A 20,732-nucleotide genomic window follows, 5' to 3' on the forward strand; every position below is an offset into this window, starting at 1 on the left:
GTAAATTTTTCGTAATTAAAATGATCAGATTGTGCTGTCTGCCACAGTCCAGCACTCTATAAGCTTCTACAGACATAATACTAATTATGGTAATTTCTTCAACTGCTTTACATTTTACAATTGTCTTCTAGCCTGATAGGGTTTTAGTATGTCCTGTTAAAATACAAGGTAAGATTACAAGGGATGTTTTAGTAGAATTAATTTTCAAGAGCAAATGAAATTTCAAGATTGGGTACCATGTAACATCAACCACCCGTATATCCTCCTTACTTTCACTTCCAAGAAATGTAAGAAAGTTTTTTGGCTTTTTTTGTTTTGTTTTGTTTGTGTGTGTGTGTGTGTTTTGTTTCTTTTTGGAAAAAAGAAGAGTAGAAGAAAGCTCTAAATCCTCCAGGATTTTGTTTCTTGGTACTAATTTTCTTTGGAAGTCAGCTTCTATGAAAAAAATCATTACTAACCAAAGAGTGCTGCAACATATTTTGCATAGTTGAGGCAGAAATAAGGTAATCACTATAGATCATTAGTTTGATAAAGAAGAGGCAATATGAGAGGTGTTATTTCTTCTCTAAAATAAAGACATTCAGTATAAGTATGCACCTTATCTCAGAAATTACTTTAATAGCAAATGAATTTTTGCTTGTAAAGTTGTTATTATTGATAAGGATAGTTCAACAAGAAGCATGTGTGATTATTTTCCCATTTTGGTGCTATTACAGCTAATTCTTTAGACATAGAGATGAAAAAGTAGATCCTTTCACATGCTTTCATCTTTTATGACTGAAATGCCAGACCTGAATTATCACAGATAAGTAGAACAATTGATAGAGGCAAAACAACTTATCCTGTTCTTTCCCTAATTTCTAAGAACAGAAAACAAAACAAACAAACAAACAAAAAACCAACAAAAAGTATTCATCTTGAATTACAATACATAAATTCTAACATTGCTGTCTTCACTCATTTCCTGTACAGTTTTGAAGTGCATTCATATATATTCTGATCCCTTATAAATAAATAAAATCCAAGACTTTAAAATCATGAATTTTCTTATAATGTGCAATGCTATAAGAAAGTTTTGAGATTACTCTCTCTCTTTATATATATATATATATATATTCATATATAGATACATGCTTTATAAATATATTTATTTCTTTTAAAGAAAGTATATACTCAATAAATAGTTCTTTTTATACATTAATAGTGTCAGTAGGAATTGTTTGATATATAGTGAAGAAATAATTTGAGAAGAACAGTGAGTGAAGTTTCTTGATAGCTGTTTCTGTAAGCTGCTACACATGCATAAGCCTTTTCAAGCTCATGGACATCTCCTAGCCCTGAGGTATTCTTCTGTGGAGTATGCTAGGGTCTTTGATATCCATTTGTCGTGTTGCATTTCTTAAGCCTGTTCACTTTCATAAAAGATATATGTGAGGAAGAGATCATCCTCAAACAGTTTTATTATTCTGCTGAAAGAGAATAGTGACTTTAGGAGAGTTTTTTTCTTATGACTTCTGTGATTCTTGGTAACAAAATAATTCAAATCACTGAACCAGTAAATGCGTTATTTTAGTAGGTAATAGTAAGTAGTATGGTGTGGTATGGATCATGTGAAAATACTAGTGATATGTACAGAGGAGAATTTAGTCTCTCTCCTGATTGTGAGTAACTCTTTCAGGGTTTTGTAAATAGAATTTTACTCCAGTGGTATTTTGATGTGACTTATTTATGCAGGAGCCTAAACCAATTGAGTTTCCAGACTTTTTTCTTTCATCAAAAATCTATGTAGGCTAAAAAGGAAGCAGTTTTTATATAGTAAGTCAGAAGGCAAATTCACTACTCTGTATCTTGGTTCCTACTCAAAAATACCAAGGAATAATTACTTGGGGCTGACTGTGATTTGAAAGAATTGCAGTATGCATACTGTTTACATAGTATGGGCCTAGTTCAGTGTGCTCTGTTTGACCCATTCTAAATTCTAACAGGTATATTTTGATAAATGTCAAACTTGTGTGTGAGGGAAAAAACGTCCTTTCCATTCTTCTGAATGTGTTATGTTGCCTGCAGGCTCTTGGTGGTGCTGCAATACAGTAATGCTGTGCCTCCCCCCAAGCTGATTCTATGCAATTAGTATGTGATGATGCATAGTATACAGATGAGATTTAGCTCCTGAAGCTGCCAAACAGTCTTTTAAGAAAGTGAATGACAAATAGTCATTTCAGAGTGTGACATGCTGTGATGATCATCCATTAAAACTCCTCAAGAACACACTGTCAGCTACATATGCCCATTCAGTTCAATCTACAGCAGCAACTGCTTCTGAGTTCTTCCTGTAGATGTGCTGATCTTAATGGGCACCTGCACAAGTTTCTGTTGCTACAGGACATCTTGTGCTCTTATAAAAATTGGGAGGAGCATGGTGCGGGTAGGCACAGATTTATGAGTATTTCAGCATCTGAAGATGTAGGAAAAGATACAATAAGGATACAATATGTGTATGAGCATGTGTGTATATATACATACATGCACATATGTTTCTGTATGTATGTGATCACTGTTTGTCTTTATAAGGAGCTGTAATAGAAGTGTACAGAGAGAAGCTATGGACATAACTGGGCATTATTGAAAGAAAAATGTGAAAAATGTGACATGAATGATCTTAGCGCATCCACTTCTCACTATTTCCTATTAATTGTTCAGTTCACTATCCCTTAAACAACAATGTCTCTTATTCCTAGGGGATTTTTCCATCGAAACTTTATTGCTTACTTAGATGCCTAGAGGGCTTACTTAGAAACTAACTGGAATATTACGAAGTATAAATTTTAGAGATATGGTTACTTCTATTTTGAATTTTGTTTGAATGATAATCATCAAGGGCTTAAACAATTTCTCTGTTCTCTTTCCTGCATCACCTTCCTTTTTCAAAGGGTTGACAAAATTAACATTCACTTCACTTTCTGCGGCTGAGTCATTAGGGTTATTCTCCACCTAGAGAACTATCAGTCAATGGGGAGTATAAGGGCTATATACTATTTACTGAAGTCTCCTATGAATGCGGTCTCAGAACTGCTAACATTTTTGTTCCATGTTTGTTTGTTTTAAATCTACATTTCATCTCTTCCATCTTTATCTTTTTATTTATTCTCTCTCCTGTCCAGTGCTGACTTAATCAGGCATTTATGTGAATACACAAAAGTTAAAATATTATTCCTACTGGCTATATTACACCCTATTGAATATGAAGATCTCTAAGGCCCAAAAACATGAACATGAAATTTGTTTGCAAGAAGGACAAACTGGGACAAGCTGTGGAGTGACACATCTGGAACTCCAAACTGGAGTACAAGCTTGAATGTGAAATACACTTATTTCACACTTTGAATGCAAAATGTGCTTACGGGCTATTAAATATTTCAATATCCAGTTCTTTTTGTGTGCTTCTGGGTATATATGTATTAGCTGGTGATCAGTCTTAGCTGTCTAGTGATATCAGTTGCAAGGTAAAAGGGTTTGGAGACAGCCTGCGTTCAGGCAACCTGTAAGGATGAGGCTCAAAGACTTCTCAGGAATGTCTTGGACCTCAGTCACTTGAGAAGCTTTTGGGTCTTCAGTCTGCTCCTGACACTCTAGATTAAATTCTGAGGGTTTTAGTTCAACACAGAGAAAAAAAAATAATAATAATAATAATTAAAAAATCTTAGCTAGGTGGACAGGGTTTTGAGTTAGACTGCTACAAGCTCCATGTATTAAATAAAAATAATGTAGTTATGCTGTGGTCTACAGCATGGGACCTTGTTGTGTTCCCACATGTCTGTTTTTGCTTCTGCCTGATAAGGAGAAAGTCTGGAGGCAACAAAGCAGTATGTGGAATTGCTACTATGTCAAAGTAGAAAACTGCCACTGTGGCACTGTTGTCTGTGTCAGTTCCCTACAGTACTGCTAATATTTCTGGGACAAGGAAATTCTGGCAGATTTATAAAATGTATACCCCGAATTCCTTAAATTTAATCTCCCTTTAATTACGGACATAAGGAATTTTGGATATAAACAGTTATGTTTACATGATCTCTTGTCCTCATTATATTCTGTCGAGCTAAAAAAAAAACCAAACAACAGAATTTAGACAAACATATTTCTTATTGAGACTAGGCTTATGCTATATCTTTATATAAATGAATAAAACCAAAACCAAACAAAAACCATTTGGGAACTTCTTTATCACTTTCTCAATGTCTCTTGGTGAAAAAAAACAAAAACAAAAACAAACAAACAAAACAACAACAACAACAACAACAAAAATCATTGCCTGCTGCAATAGTACTTTCACTACTGCTTAGGTGTGAAGTGAATCATGAATCACAAGGTTTTGCTGACATCAATAATGTTGAGAATCTGTTTCTGTCCTCCATTACTTTTGCAACAAGACCTTTAAGAAAATACAAAAATGTCTAAAGCAGTTCATAATGAAATATGATTACAGTTTACAAAAGTGAGAGCTTCACAGTTAATTCTGAAAACAGCAATAATATCAATAACTAATGCTTTTGATGCCCTTACACATTGTAGAAACTTGGTGAGTGTGAAGGCTGTATTTTAGTTTAATGCTTACTCCACTGACTGGTGCTACATTTTAAATATTAATTTTTGTTTATATTGAAATTTTTCTAAATCATCAGTATCGAGTCCTTAGTTGTTCTGATAGCTAACAGTGTTATTAAAAATAATTATAATAAAATAATGAAAAATCTGATAATACATATATCTATTAATTTAGATGTTATCACAATTCAATTCAAAATGCTGTTATTGACAGCGATAATCCAAAAGAAATAAAAAAAGATTTCAAAAAAATCCTAGTTTCAACTAAAGTAAATATTAAATCTGAGAAAACAGGTTTTAAATAGTTGGTTGATGTAATGAACAAGAAATGGCCAAATGAAGTCTTAGTTTGTAATTTTCTTCTTTTCCTTGAGTGGACAGTGAAGTGGGTCGAGAATTGGCTGATTGGCAGACTGCAGAGGGTTGTCATTGGCGGTGCAGTTTTGGCTGGAGGCCTGTAACTAGCGGCGTCCCCCAGGGGTCTGTTCTGGGTTCGGTCTTGTTCAACATCTTCATCAACGAGCTTGATGAGGGGATAGTGACCACCCTCAGCAAGTTTGCTGATGACACAAAGTTGGGAGGATCGGCTGACATGCCTGAAGGCTGTGCTGCCATTCAGCGAGACCTGTACAGGCTGGAGAGCTGGGCAGTAAGAAACCGGATGAGGTTTAACAAAAGCAAGTGTAGAGTCTTGCACCTGGGTAGAAATAATTGCATGCACCAGTACAGGCTCGGGGAAGACCTGCTGGAGAGGAGCTCTGCTGAGAGGGACCAGGGTGTCCTGGTGGACGACAGATTGGCCATGAGCCAGCAGTGTGTCCTTGTAGCCAAAAAGGCCAATGGCATACTGGGGTGTATTAAAAAGAGCGTGTCCAGCAGGTCGAGGGAGGTGGTCTTCCCCCTCTACTCTGCCCCGGTGAGGCCTCATCTGGAATATTGTGTCCAGTTCTGGGCTCCCCAGTACAAAAAAGACAGGGATCTCTTGGAAAGAGTCCAGCGGAGGGCCACTAAGATGGTGAAGGGCCTGGAGCATCTCCCCTATGAGGAGAAACTTAGGGAACTGGGTCTGTTTAGCCTTGAGAAAAGAAAGCTGAGAGAGGACTTGATCCAGATTTATAAATACCTGAGGTGTGGGAGCCATAGTTGTGAGGCTGGTCTCTTTTCAGTAGTGCGTGGGGATAGGACTACTGTCCTATAATGGGATGAAAGTACAGCATAGGAAGTTCCTCACGAATGTGCGGAAGGACTTCTTTACAGTGAGGGTGACGGAGCACTGGAACAGGCTGCCCAGGGAGGTGGTGGAGTCTCCTTCTCTGGAGATATTCAAGACCCGCCTGGACACCTACCTGTGCAACGTGGTGTAGGGAGCCTGCTTTGGCAGGGGGGTTGGACTCGATGATCTCTAGAGGTCCCTTCCAACCCCTACAATTCTGTGATTCCTTTATCTTGCAATTACACATTTGATCTGTACACAAATTCCTTCTCTAAGTCTTCCTGGGGGCATGTTCTATATGCAGGTAGGAGTACCTTTGTACTCCCCCTGTGGCGCAAGTGGTAGAAGTGCTGCTCTGCTACACAGGAGGCTCGAATCTCGGGGGTTGGACTTGATGATCTCTAAGGTCCCTTCCAACCCGCATGAGACTATGATACTATGATACCTTTCCTTCACAGTCAACTCTCCATTGTTTTGTGATATCTAGAAATAGTAAGTTCTCTGTTGTTGTGTTATAGTAAGTTACAAAACAGAGTTCTCTCTTTCCCCTTTTTCTAGCTACTTTCATATGAAGGAAAGGGTGTAGGCAGGGCAACTCCAGCTTGAGAAAAAATTTTAGTTATTCTGCATACATATGCATGTTTCTTCTTGTGTAAGCTATGGATCTGGGCTGCATTGAAATACCTCAAGTTTTCTCTGTGTCTTTACACTATCATCATTACTCTGGGATCCTGCTACTGCTGAAAACCTATCAGTTCCTCATGTTCCATCACCTGAGCTTTTTTTCTTCAAGGCTCCAGACTCAAATGTGTATAATTTGCACTGAAATGTTAGCCCACAGATAGGAACATCGACAAAGCTAGAACTTGGAAGAAGAAAAAAGCATATGAATGTTGCACCTGCTTTAAGGGGGCACAAACTGAAAATCAGTGTAATAACAAACCTCTCATTCAGAACTCAGACAGGTTAGTGATTACCAGATAAATTGCTATTAATGCAGTGCAGTACCTCTGCTTACTGATCTAATAAATAAATAAATAAATAAGAAGAAAAAAAGTCATTTGTTATTGAAAATATTGCTTTAATACGATTTAATGGCATGTGATGAAAAGATCTGTAACTACGAATAGACTAAATTCAGAAACTATTAGTTTTAGGGAGTATTAGGGATTCTGAACAAAATGTATTTCTTACTTTTCAGTGTTCTCTAGAATAATCATGGTTCTGAGTCCAAATAAGTATAAATGCATTGGATGAGACACTATACTGAGCTTTTGCTACCATAGGACCAAAAATATATGTGATAACAAAATTTTATTAATCATGGAAGTGAGGGTAGCAGTGCTTTTGTTACTGAGTGAAGCTGTCTGCTTCCTTCTCTCACACATACCTTAATATGCATTTTCTAAATTTAGGAGAATTGGGACTTGGCTTCCAGCATCCTCTCTACCTCCACAAAGCTTATTGGATGGCTTTACTTATTAAAACTGTTCACTCTGTGTTAACCTTTCCAGAACTTCAAAGTTATCTTCCTGTCAGAAATAGATAATCTCTACAGAAGCTTGCTATTTTATCTATCCCTTGTCTGTACTTGTTCATAAATGTGGTGTATTTCAGGGAGCACAAGATGAAAACACACAAAATTTTTGAGTTAATTGCATTTTGAATGTAGCAAAGAAGCAACTGAATCAGCATATAATAATCACATAATGACTTGCATATTAGGGATAAGTTCAGTTGGTAGCCAAGGTAAACTAGACAGTAACTATCATGGATAATTTTGGGGAGGTGGAAATTAATAAATTAAATTGTAAGTCTGCAAACGTCTTTATATTTAGAACTACCCTTTCAGAAAGTGGCAGGAGAAATGAACATACGTGAGCCAGACTTATATCTTCTTAGGGGTTCCTGTGAGGGGCACAAAGATAAGAAAATAATATTTTTTTGGAAACTTCTGAAATAATTTTTTTCTAGGATATTACAGAATGAGATCGGATGAGATTTACTTATCAAATCTTTTAATCTTTCATGTCTCTTGAAACAAGAATTTGAAGCAGTTTTTCTTTCTCCTCTCTGTATCTGAAGTCAGTGTTTCTGTACGCAGCTAAAGAATGAGCTGCACTTTTGTCTCCTAAAGGAATCTCTTTGTAGAAAGTGATAAGAGTAATAGACAAGATAGTAGATGGCACAGCCTTCCTTATGGAGATATTCTGTGAAGTGCAACTGTGCTGGGGAATAATATCATTTTCTATAGCTAGTGCCAGAACAACCATGGGAACAAATAAGATTATATACTTAATCCTAGGTTTCAATCTTAAATATACTTATTTATAACACAACAAACAAACAACAAAAAAGCAAAAAACAAAAAAACAACAACAACAAAAAAAAACCCTCTCAAAGACAATTTATAATGAAGATGTCCTAGAATATTAATTTATGTAGCTTGAAGTATGGTAATTTGAAGTCACATTGGTGGTAGCAGAGGTGAAATCACAGAATCAAAAAATATTCTGAGTTGGAAAAATCAAGGATCATTAAGTACTACTCTTGGCTCCACACAGGTTCACCCTGTGTCTGTGAGTATTGTGTCCAGACATTCTTTGAACTCTGGCAGCTTGGGGCTGTTACCACTACCCTGTCAACCTATTCCAAGTCCCAACCACCATCTGGTGCAGAACCTTTTCCTAACACCAACCTGACCCTACCCTGAGACAACCCCATGCTATTCTCTCAGGTCTTGCGGCTCTCATTAGTAAGCAAAGATCAAGTCTGTCTTTCTACTCCCCTCATGAAGAGTTGCACCCACCATCAGGCCTCCCCTCAGCCTCTTCTGCTCTGTGCTGAGCAAACCACTCATACATTTTGCCCTCCAGACCCTTTACCAGCTTCAAAACATTTATTTGGATGCTCCCTAGCAGTTCTATCTTCTTCCTATGTTGTGTCACCTATTTTTGTCAGGATAGCTTTTATTTTTGTTCTCTTGAATTTTAAGTTTTCTCATACAATGGCAAAAGAACACACACACTTTTTGAATCAAATACTTGAGAGGTTTTTAAAGAGAGTTGATTGCTCTATATTGCCTTAGACTAAATAAATCTTTATTTATATTTTTCCTACAGGTAGATAGGTCAAGAAGGGTGCTTTACTTGCTTAAGCAAGGGCTAGTGATTTTTTATAAAGAAAAAAAAAATAATAAAAGATGCAATTTTATTTTTTCACCATTACTCCGAGAACCTCAAACTTGGAGTAACAAATTCCATCACTAACCCCTTTAATAATCTGTGCAGTAGCAGTTATCTACCAAGATATGGTTTCAAAAAGTGGCTTTTCTTCAGTGTGCCACTTTAGAGCATGGGCCACTGTAGTATGACCTTCCTGAAGATTCATGGCCTTTAGAGTGGACCTCCTTCAAACATGATGTGTTAATCAGACAGTTACTACATGAGTAAATGGGAAACGCTGAAACTACTATTTTTCCTTTTTCTCTAGTATGTGAAAGTCTTGGTGTATCTTTGAGGATTTATAGTTCTAGTCTCTCCTCTGAAGCTCTCTTTTCTTTTACAGTCCTGTTAAAATGTTAGTCTGGGTGTCTTGATCTAAATACAAGGTGAAAAGGAGGCTGTGCAGATGTACAACATGAAATCCAGGTGTGAGTGCTACAGTGGTGTGCTGATGCATGAGGTTTCATCCTCAGGAGAGAGAGCTAATGTTACTCTCTGCAAGTTGAGATGTGGATTCAGTTCCCATCTCTGCCTGAAGAATCTACTTGCACATCTTTAATGTGCAAGCATCTGCTTTACCTGATAAACAGCTGAGTATGCTCGTATCATCTGCTCTTTCTCTCATCTAGCATATCCTTAGCTATGCCATAAAATGAGGAATTATTTTTTACAGGAAACACATCACAAAAAGACCAATGCTCTACTAGAATATGAGAAATGAAAAAACACTGACTCCCTTCAAGGAGATAAAAACACTGAATCTATGTAACTCATAGCTTCTGTTCTTGAGTAATATGATGTCGTTTAGGTCATAGAAAAACCTTGAAATACAGCATAGGAAAAAGCTGAATAGATTCTTACTCACACACATCACTGTGCTGTTGTAAAAATAAATAAATGACTACTTCTTCCAGTCAAGTCTGAAAAACTAGCAAGAGCCACTGCTGCCAGATTTGTGACATAATCAGTGGTATAGTTAGTTTATCAAATTAACTCAATATTATGGCTGAGGAATAGGCAGTTCTGTAGATGTTCAAAGAAGCTGGGTGTGAAATATATTTTCTCTTGATCTGCTCACAGTGTCAGCATTAACTGATCTTGAGTGTGCTGAGAAACAAGAATTTAAAGGTTTGAGAAAATGCACCAAAGCATTCCCAGACTTCTTTAAGTATCTCAGGAGTTACACAGCAGTCAAAATGGGATAAGCTACATTTTGAAATAATGTACCCTAATCTGCTTGAGGCACCCCAGTACTGTTTTCTCAATCCAATCCAAAGCTCAGATTCATTTTCTGTCTTAACAGCAAGGTGGAGTACCCTGCAATTGCAAAACTATGAGATACAATAACAGTGTAATTGAGCTAATGTGTGGAGAATAGACAGATTTTTTATCCATCTGAAAAATTCAGAATTGGTCACCAATTCTCTCCTTCTAATATATAGGGAAAAACCTTGCAGCTGTGTAAAGTTATGCTCAAGATACCAATTTTCTGCAAGTTTACTTTGGAAGTGACTTCTCTCTCAATGATAATTCCAACATTCCAACTGAGGAAGAAAAAAAAAAAAAATAAATATAAAAATAAAAGGATGTTGTAATAATGCTGATAGTAAATTTAACTCCAAACTCACCATATGGAGAAAGAGCAAAATGAAAATATAAAAGAAACAAAGAATGTTGTCTTCAGTTATTTACAAATAATTCTGTGTCTTTAGCTAGCTAAAAAGTACAATGGGGCACCTGTTGTTTCTAATACAAGCCTGAAAAGAATGAGGTTTGTATAACTCTGGATTCTGCAACAGGAAAGTGGCTCAGTAGAGAAAGAAGAGCTACAAAAAATGTGGAATCTTTGTGACTTAAAAGAGCTTGCAGAATGAGGAAGAAAGCTTTGTTCTCTAAACCTGTTTTGCTTTTCCAGTCAAAGATAAATTTTGATTTAATGGAATATCTTTCTTCTGAGTCTGCTGCATATTTTCCATGGAAACTACACCTGGCATTTAATGCTGTAGTTAAGACAGCATTAGGACATTTCTTAGTCTCTCTCATACTCTGTATTATTTTTAATTTGGATGGCAATGGAGAATATATGGAAGTGCAGTTACTGTTCTACTACATAGTAGTGAGAAACCGAAACATTGACCATTCTATTCTGGTCGTATGAAATATTTTAGTGAACTATACAGTAAACAATGGGGAAAACAGTACGTAATTTCCCATTTCGACACAGGAACAAACACTAACATCAAGTTTATAGCAACATTTGCTTGAAGTCCTTTAGTAGATAACAGTCAAAAACCAAAAATTACACTTCGGTGAGAGGTTATGTTAATAATAATGTGTGTATAGGTTTGTATGTGCGTGGTTGTGTAAAATTCTGATACAAAAAACCTTTTTTTATAGAAAAGAGCGAAATCATTTTGCTCAGAAGAGCAAGCTGACAGTTGCAAATGGTCCCCTGTGAGCTGTGCACAATAAACATTCAGCTTATCTTCCCAAGAACAATAAAATTTCATGTACTACTGCTTGACATAATTATTTTTACATATCTCCATGCCACTGACTCTCTCGGAAGTTAATCTCATCTCTCATCAATTTTTCACCAGCTTCACTCTGATGTTGATAAAGGAGATGGTTCCATCAAATACATCTTGTCAGGCGAAGGGGCAAGTTCCATTTTCATTATTGATGAGAACACAGGGGATATTCACGCTACAAAGAGGCTGGATCGAGAAGAGCAGGCCTACTACACACTCCGAGCACAAGCACTAGATAGGCTGACTAATAAACCCGTGGAACCAGAGTCTGAGTTCGTCATTAAGATTCAGGACATCAATGACAATGAGCCAAAATTTCTGGATGGTCCTTACACTGCTGGAGTTCCTGAGATGTCTCCTGTGGGTAAGTGCAAAATAGACTGTTGGTGCTTTGGGAAACTTTTTACTACTGCCTTTTAAAAATTTCATTATTTTTCACTGTATTACACTAAGCTACTTAATTATCTATGAGCCACCTGTAACAGTTAGATATTTCAAGACTTAACTGGAAATAACATGCTAGATTAAGTATTTATCCCTTTCAAAGTTTTGTGAAACTCAAATAGCTATGTAGAGATGCAGTTAAGCATTTTATGATGTATTTCTCATTCCAGTGCCCAGAGGCTTTACTTTATAATTCTCGTTAACAATAATAAATTTCACACTATAGTATGATATTCTGAGGTGTTAATACATCATTGTATTCAGATTAAGTCTGTCCTTAACAAACTCTTCAAATTCCTGCTAGTACATAATATTTTTGTAAGTTTTGTACATATTGTTAACAGTTAGTATACTGTGAATCTTTCCCAGTGCTGAGATCTAGCTCTCTGCAAAGAATATACAAGTGGAAAACATGGGGCTACAGATGAAGATAGTTGATAATATTCCAATGGAATCAGAGAAAAATGGCTGGTAGAAGCTTCAAACCCTCTCAGAAGCTTTTATTCCTAAATTCAAAATAGGGAAGAATTTCAACATTAAGGTCACCATTTCTTCATTTTAAAGAGAGGAAATAATTATTTGCTGGTAGGTGCTAGTGTCCCATCAAAAGATGTCTGATTCAGGCCAGGGAAGAGACATTTTGAATTTTAGTTTAACTCGAAGTTATAAATAGATATATGGCCTCAGGTTCTTGATCTTCAGGCTGAGAAAGTTTTATGGTGATTGCAATTAGGAATGGCTTTGACTGATTTTAGACCATATAAAAACTTGATACTCTTAGGTAAAGCTGAATTTGCTATGGTGTCCTCAACTCCATTTCTTGTATTTTTGCATACTAAACAGTGCCTCTAAATTAGATCTAGAAAGCTAAAAATGTTCTCCCCTGCCTGTGCATTCTGGAGCAATCATTACATTTTACATCCAAATCTCACTTTGGGAGCCAATAGAATATATCTAAAGCAGTGCTAATGAGTTTTCTATTTATTTATTTTACTAAACAGTGAAAATTTGTTACTTTCTCTCATTTGAGAGTTCAAATTGTTCATTGTTACTGAAATACATTGTGGATGTCTGAAGAAGCAGTGATGGCCCTGGAAAGGATAGACACCACAGGTTTTGAGAAAGATCAGGGATGAAATGAAGTTTTTATATTCCCAAGAAATTCCTTCAGCACTTGGGAAAAATAAATACAATCAGATACATAAAATTAAAACATAAATGTTCAGCACTTGAAAAACATGTTGTAAATATTAATTTATGTTTTGTTTTAGGATTAGATTAACTGAGCTGTAGAACATATGAATAATTAGTATTTTACAGCTTTGTTTAGCTCTCTAAGGAATAATATTTCTACATATCCTTCTTGGATGAGTTAACGCTTTCTTCTCTTGTACAAATATTGTGACGTATGAAAAATTCCTATAAATATCTGAGGTTTACCTACATGCACAGATCCGTGCCCTAACGTGCACAGTCTGCAATGGAGAACACAAGGACACTGTCTTTAAGGGATCTAGTTTTGCACATTTTGTTAAATCTGTACTGTATAAATGACTGAAAGAAAGTCTGTCCCATGTACACTGCAGCATCAAATATGTATTCAGCTTAGATGGAACACTGTGCAAAATTATTGTTAATTGTAACTGTGCATCATCTAAATCTGTGTTGACTAAGGACAGTTTCATCTTAAGAGTCTTTTTGACACTACATTTTAAACAACTTCACTCTTTGTATTACACAACTACTGATTACTGAATTAGGGATTACCGTGAAGTTCTTGTGTGGCAGTCGTCTCATAGTCACATAGATTCATAGTTTATTCATATACCACAATTTATAATTAACCACCTAGAGCATTCATGAAATATTAAGGAGGAATTATCTTTTATTTAGTATGAAATTGTATCATTGACAAGGATTTTTAATTGGATATTAAACAAAATGAAAGAGATCACAGGATTGTAAACCCAAATTAGCCATAAAGCTTGGAGAACCATAACCTTTAACCAAAAGGGTGGTTGTGGAAATAAAATGATTCAGTATTACATTTCACAAATATTTTAGGATACTATCTAAGGATAATTGAGGCCAATCTTTTCTATTATTTGAAATGACCCGTCAGGTTCAAATTATGTTTGGGTCAGGTCCAATTATATTGGTTATCCAGAAGAGAGTAGACTCTTTATTACAGTATTTAGCAAGAACCTAAAAGATATGTATTTTCTGAAGATCACTGTAGTTGTTTTTTGGTTTTCGTGTTTTTTTTTTTTTAATTCCTTTTGCTTAAAAAAATCTGACATTATTATATTACACACACACACACACAAGAAAAAAGAAAAAAAAAAGAAAAAAAAGAAAAACATTGCAAATTATACTTAAAAGAGTCCCTGTGATGTTACACACAAAAATAGCTTGTTTTGATAATAACTGGAAATACAATTTCAATGCCAAACAAAGCTTTGTCTTTATGTCATTTTCAAGACTCTCCACACATATGAGCAGCTCTGCTTATCACTCAATAGGAGAAATACCTGTCTTTCTTGCTTCAAATATTATATCTGATAGAGGTGGATTGAAACATATTTATGTAAAAGAAAGGAGAGGAGAGGAGAGGAGAGGAGAGGAGAGGAGAGGAGAGGAGAGGAGAGGAGAGGAGAGGAGAGGAGAGGAGAGGAGAGGAGAGGAGACGAGAGGAGAGGAGAGGAGAGGAGAGGAGAGGAGAGGAGAGGAGAGGAGAGGAGAGGAGAGGAGAGGAGAGGAGAGGAGAGGAAAAGGGAAATACTTTACATCATACTTAAGTCTTTGGTACCAGTGTCTAGTGGAGAATGATGCTCTATATTCACAAACAACATCTGTTTCTGTTTATCTGACTTGGGCTTTATCCATGAGTAAAGGAAGACTAAAGAGGCTATGGGGGAAGAAGAGGAAGAAATGAGCATAAGTCTGTCTCAGAGTGTTCTGTTTTGTGCTTCTAGAGTGGAAAGGATTTATAGGTATAATTGCATGAGATCTGAGTGAATGCCAGAGGCTGAAGCACAGAAATGACAAAGGGTGTAGATCAGAACATGGCTTGGCTACTGCATGTAATTATTAAGGAGGTATTATGGATACCTTCAGAGTAATGGTGTTTATTACTTCTAGTAGTAGCTAATACCACTCAAAAATGTGGAGACAACATAGAAGTGTTTTGAGCACTATACATCTATTATATAATACTTCTATTAGTCAATATGTCTTCATTAACTGGCTGTCTTTAAACACTTATATTTAATTTGTTAATGTGGTTACAATTCAGTTTTAAGGGAGTTTGTCATTTCATATATTAGTGATTCAAAAATTGGCAAGGTGTTAAATGTTAAATGTTAAAAACTGAAGTTACACACATATTTCTTATACAGACCTATTTAAAACTTTGATCAAATGTCACGCACTGTAATAACAAGGTTTTTTAAAAGCTCTGTGCAGAAGTTTCTAAAACAATAAATTCAGAGATTTAAAACTGGCCCATTTGAGGAATTGCTAACACAAAATAAATTGAACAACACTCTTATCTTGCCTTTATTTGTTCACATCACAAAAAAGGGCAATAGCTGCAACATGTCCAAAAAATCAGTGTATCTTGACTTAAGTAAGTTAAAGTATAAATATCATTCCAAATTAGAGATCCTCTCCACAAGTTTTCCCTTTCTGTTGCCCTAATATCAGAACTGGAATATTTCAAGTTCTCAGATGATTGTGATTCTTTGTTATCTATCAGTACGTGTTAAAGTTTAGGTTAAAAATGACAGCTTAGGCATTCTGGAAAGATGGAAATGTATGCCAGCCACTAAAAAGTCAGTTTGTCATTAGCAAATATCAATAAAAATAAATAAATGAAACGATTCAGTGAATCGTTCCTGTTTATCTTTTTGGCCTGCTCCATGTTCTTCCCATAATGCAGGCCTGTATGCAGTATTCCAGATGGTTCCTCACAAGAGCTGAGTAGAGGGGTACAGTCACCTCCCTCTCCCTGCTGGCCATCCCTTTTTTAATGCAGCCCAGAACAAGATCGCCCTTCTGGGCTGCAAGCGCACACTGCTGGCTCACGTCCTGCTTCTTGTCCACCAAACGCTTATTAATGTAAGTTCAATGTAGGGTTTGTGTTCTGTTTACACCTCAGCCCAGGGCTGTGAAGAATGCTGCAGTAAACAAGATGTACTGGATCAAAGTGTTTGTTGGATGAAGAGAAGGTTTGGTCCTGTATGCAGACTGTCAAATGGTATCTCTGAGCCTTAAGGTTGGACACATGCATGACAGATGACTGCCTGTGTTGTAAGATTGAGGAAAATATCCAGCAGTAAAGAAGAATACAATTTAATGGATGGAACATGAACTATCCTTTTGAAAAATGATTTTGTATTTGGAAATATGATGTAACTGACCATTTTTCCTCAACCCATAAAATTACTATCAATAGTATCTGTACAGTTTTCTTGGTTATGCTTTCTTTAAAGAAAATAACAATTTGAATTACTATTTTTATTACTAGAAAAATTAGGACATCTCTGTTTTGCAATGATGATCCTCTGAAGGAATGCTTTTTCTTCAAGACACATCCTCTTCCTCTGGGAAAATCTGGAAATCTTTACTGTTTATGTCCATTATGTTTCTTTGCAACTAATTTCTTTCATGTAGGTTTATTCACATAGCTAAAACACCCTGTGTTAGCTTGTATATTCTTTTAAAAAATATTTTGTGCAAGAATCTCTAACTAAATATAGAACTTCCATAAACTCAAAGTTTTTGAGTGAAAAAAAATAATAATAATAGTAGCTGTTCTAAAAGATCTTTCTCTTCTGTGAGATTTGAGAAAAAGTATTTAGAACAAAGGAATTAGATAAGTGTCAGCATTTTCTAGTTGCTAAATACAGTCAAGTAGGATGAGTGCAGAAAGATTTGGAGTTAGAATTTCTGCCTAATTTTTTGTTTGTTTGTTTGCTTGATTGTTTGTTTTTGTTTCTAGAGGATATATGTGTTTGAATTGGCAAATTCAAGAGAGAGACAAATTCAAATTTAAGAGAGAGACAATTTGATTCAGATACTGGCTTTAATGCATCTCACAAATGGTAAAGTCTTTGCTACATCAGTGGATTTTTAGAGTAAACAAGCTCATCTAAGCTTGCAGGATTTCCAAAGTTTGTGTGTTAAGACTGTAGAGCCTTAATTGCTTTGATTTTGTGTTGGTCTGAAATTCTTGAAAGAGGCAAAAGCAAGGAGGTTTATAAATGCTTTCCCCAATATTTGCAGACATGGTAAGGTTCACTGACAGGTTCACTGACTTAGACACTTTGTAAATGTGTTAAGCCTGGCTTTCTCATAGAGTACAGGGTGTCAAATAGTCATTATGATATCCTTCTACTCAAAAGAGACAGGAATGTTTAAAATAGATCTCAGTATGAAATTATATTATGGAAAAAGCAACATGTAAAATCAGTTTGATGTACTGAATCCAAACTCTTATTTGTGAACATAAAATTGATATATTTTAAGTCATGTAAGAGATAAATGACTTGATGGATTGACTAACAGTATTCTTTTTAAACTTCCCATCTGTGTAAATTTCAGGTGGAGAGTAACCTTCTCTGTCCAAAAATATTACAGTTCACAAGAGAGAAAAATAGAATTTGAGATAGAATTGCAATCATAATACTTTGTCATTGATACTGCAGGAAAAGAGGTCAGGCATGTGGGTTAGTTAGGTCATAAGTTAAATGAATAAAGTTATCTTATGAAGGATGACTTTTGGTCAGAATTAATCCCAGCAGGTCTCATCCTTTGTTATCTGTACTATTTAATAAAAGGTCTCATTTATTCCTCTCTTTTTCCAAACCTTCAGCTTGATCCCAAAACCCATTTACAATTCTCTACTTACCTGAGGACGGAAAAGATGAGGAAAATAGATAATGCTCATGCTATATCAGGCATGAAAGATTTAAGAATTTTCTCCAAAACTTTCCTGAATATTTCCAAATAAAACAAACCAGGGTGCAACTTACATTAAATTCACACTGATCACTTCTTAGTGCAGTTTCTTTTTAAAGAGTAATTTCTGGGTTTGTTGCTCTCATATTCATGTAAAAAAATGTGTTCAAGTTGGAAAATGAACACTCTCTGTGACTAATACTGCTCTCCAATCTTTTGACTAAATCCTGTGATCCTCTGCTGAAGACCTAAACTGGGCATCTGCCAAATTGCGACAATATTAATTTGCAACTTAACCTCCAAATGGTTCCCTAAAGTGTTGAGTGGAAGGTCTCAGTGTTCCAGACAATCTGCCAGTGAGAAATAATAATCCTTTCTGCCTATCAAAAGGTGGTGACCATGGCCAAGGCCCTGGCTCCCAAGTGTTTTTTTATCCTGCTCTCAGCATTCATCATGGAAGCAATGCAGAGAAAGAGGAAAAAAAAAAAAAAAAGAAAAAAAAAAAAAGGAACTGACACAGAGAATATAACAAACAGGAGGTGGATGGTGGATGCTGAACAAGATTCTCAGAAATATACACCTCTTGCTAAGCAACTAAACATCTTTTCTTCCTGATTCCTATTAACATGCAGATATTTCTTGTAGACAAATTACATGACAGACAATTACCACAAATGGTACTAAAACATTGCAGTCCCAGTGTGAAGTGAATAGTTTTTAAAGGAATTTAGAGGGAACTCTCAGACGTTTGTGGTCTGTCTTAGCTGAAATATAAGCTCTTTAGCTTTCTCTTGTATAAGAGTTTGACTAATTTGTAGGATTAAATTAATGTATATGTGTGTCTAATATCAAAAGATATAATGCAGAGATATGTGTTACATTTGAATCTCTAGCTGCTTATACTTTATCATTTTAATATGTTGACTTCAAAGGGAAATTGTCACTATATTTAATACTTAGACATATTTCAGACCTTGTCGTCACTGAGGATATGTTTAGTTCTCTCACATATTCTCCACTAACTTAATTCAGAAATAAAGAAGTGAACTGCTGAGTGATATGGGCTTTATTGCTGTGAGTCAAAGACTGAGAATATTTGGGAAGTCCAAATTCTCAAATAACTGACACTACTGGTTTACAAATAGGACCTTACTTTGTATCCTGAATAGCAGAAAAAATGACAAGTTATGAAAAGAACATCTCACACTTGTCACACTGTTCCAGTTGTACATTGGCACTGTATGTTAAATATAGTTTGGATCTGTGGATCTTATATGTACAATAGTTTCTTAAACATTTGCAGGTACCTCTGTGGTGCAAGTGACAGCCACTGATGCAGATGATCCTACTTACGGCAATAGTGCCCGAGTGGTTTACAGCATATTGCAAGGACAACCTTACTTTTCTGTGGAACCAAAGACAGGTAATTTTCTATGAATTCTCTTTACTGTAATGTTGAGAAAGTAGAAAATGTGCATTAAAACATGCTAGGAACTTATTAGTGCAGTCCCTTGGTTAACTGAATATATTAGAGTTTTGTTGATCTTTTCTATTTCTGAATAGATTATAAAAGCTACACAACTGAGCTATGTGATAAGCTTACAGTTTTGGAATGGAAATTTATATCTCCTTGTCAATCTTCTAGCTCCCTGATATACTGTCTATTGAAGTATTTCTGGACAATAATAAATTCAAGATGCTGTGAATAGGTTTTGCTTTCAGATTGTTCTGGAAATATACAAATATCACCTTCTCATCAGATTTCCTACTGTATAGATTTATGCCATGACTGACTCTTCATTTTACTTTTTAAAATAGAATTTTGTTGTGGAAAATATATCTTTTCTTCATGTTTGAACATAAAAGCACTGTGCTTCCCATTCTCACTTGACACACCATTTTGCTGCTACTTTCAAAACTTTTTTTTTTTTTTTAAACGCTTTTAAAAATTATTTTCATAAATATTGTGAATATTGTTAGCCACAGGAAAATGCAGTCTTTATTCCTCTGTTTTAACAAACATTGTCCTTCCTGTATATTTTTGTTCAGTTTTGAACCTCTCACTACAAAAAGGTCTTTGAGTTGCTCAAGCACATGCAGACAAGAGCATCAAAGTTGGTAAAAGGACTAGAAAACATGACATATAAGGAACAACAGAGGTAACTGGGGGTGTTTTGTTTGGAGAACAAGAGGCTGAGGGGATAACTCATCCCTCTCTATAACTAAATAAAAGAAAGTTGCAGCAAGGAAAACACAGGTCCCTTTTCTCAATGACAAGTGAATCACAGAATCATAAAATCATAGAATTACCCAGGTTGGAAAAGATCTTGAAGATCATCAAGTCCAACTGCAGCCTAACCATAGTACCCTAACTCTAACAACCCTCTGCTAAATCATATGGCTGAGCATCACATCCAAACAGCTCTTAAACACATCCAGGGATGGTGATTCAACCACCTCCCTGTGGAGCCTATTCCAGAAACTACCCTTTCTGTAAAGAAGTGTTTCCTAACATCCAACCTAAACTTGCCCTGGCGCAACTTGAGGCCATTTCCCCTCGTCCTGTCACTTGTCACCAGTGAGAAGAGACTTTCCCCACTCTCACTGTAAGCACCTTTCAGGTACTGGAAGAGGGCAATAAGGTCTCCCCTCAGCCTCCTTTTCCCCAGACTAAACAGCCCCAGCTTCCTTAGCCTCTCCTTGGAGGGCTGATTCTCCAAGCCCTTCACAAGCCTTGTTGCCCTTCTCTGGACCTGC

General features: G+C 36.0%; 1 protein-coding gene across 4 annotated transcripts in view; it reads left to right on the forward strand.

Annotated features, from left to right (window-relative positions):
* The window catches only part of LOC107309986 (cadherin-7), an 89,351-nt gene that overhangs the window by 36,244 nt on the left and 32,375 nt on the right, over nt 1–20,732 (forward strand). For 3 of the 4 annotated variants that reach the window (XM_085537536.1, XM_015855215.3, XM_085537534.1), the window contains exons 3-4: nt 11,640–11,934; nt 19,279–19,398. In XM_085537536.1, the coding sequence (XP_085393662.1) occupies nt 11,640–11,934; nt 19,279–19,398 (415 nt within the window). Of the gene's footprint in view, nt 1–11,639; nt 11,935–19,260; nt 19,399–20,732 lie in introns of those variants that run through there. The other variant, XM_085537533.1, reaches the window with a different exon arrangement.

This window comes from Coturnix japonica, chromosome 2 (genome assembly GCF_054131305.1).
Source record: "Coturnix japonica strain WE chromosome 2, WE-NBRP24, whole genome shotgun sequence".
NCBI lineage: Eukaryota > Metazoa > Chordata > Aves > Galliformes > Phasianidae > Coturnix > Coturnix japonica.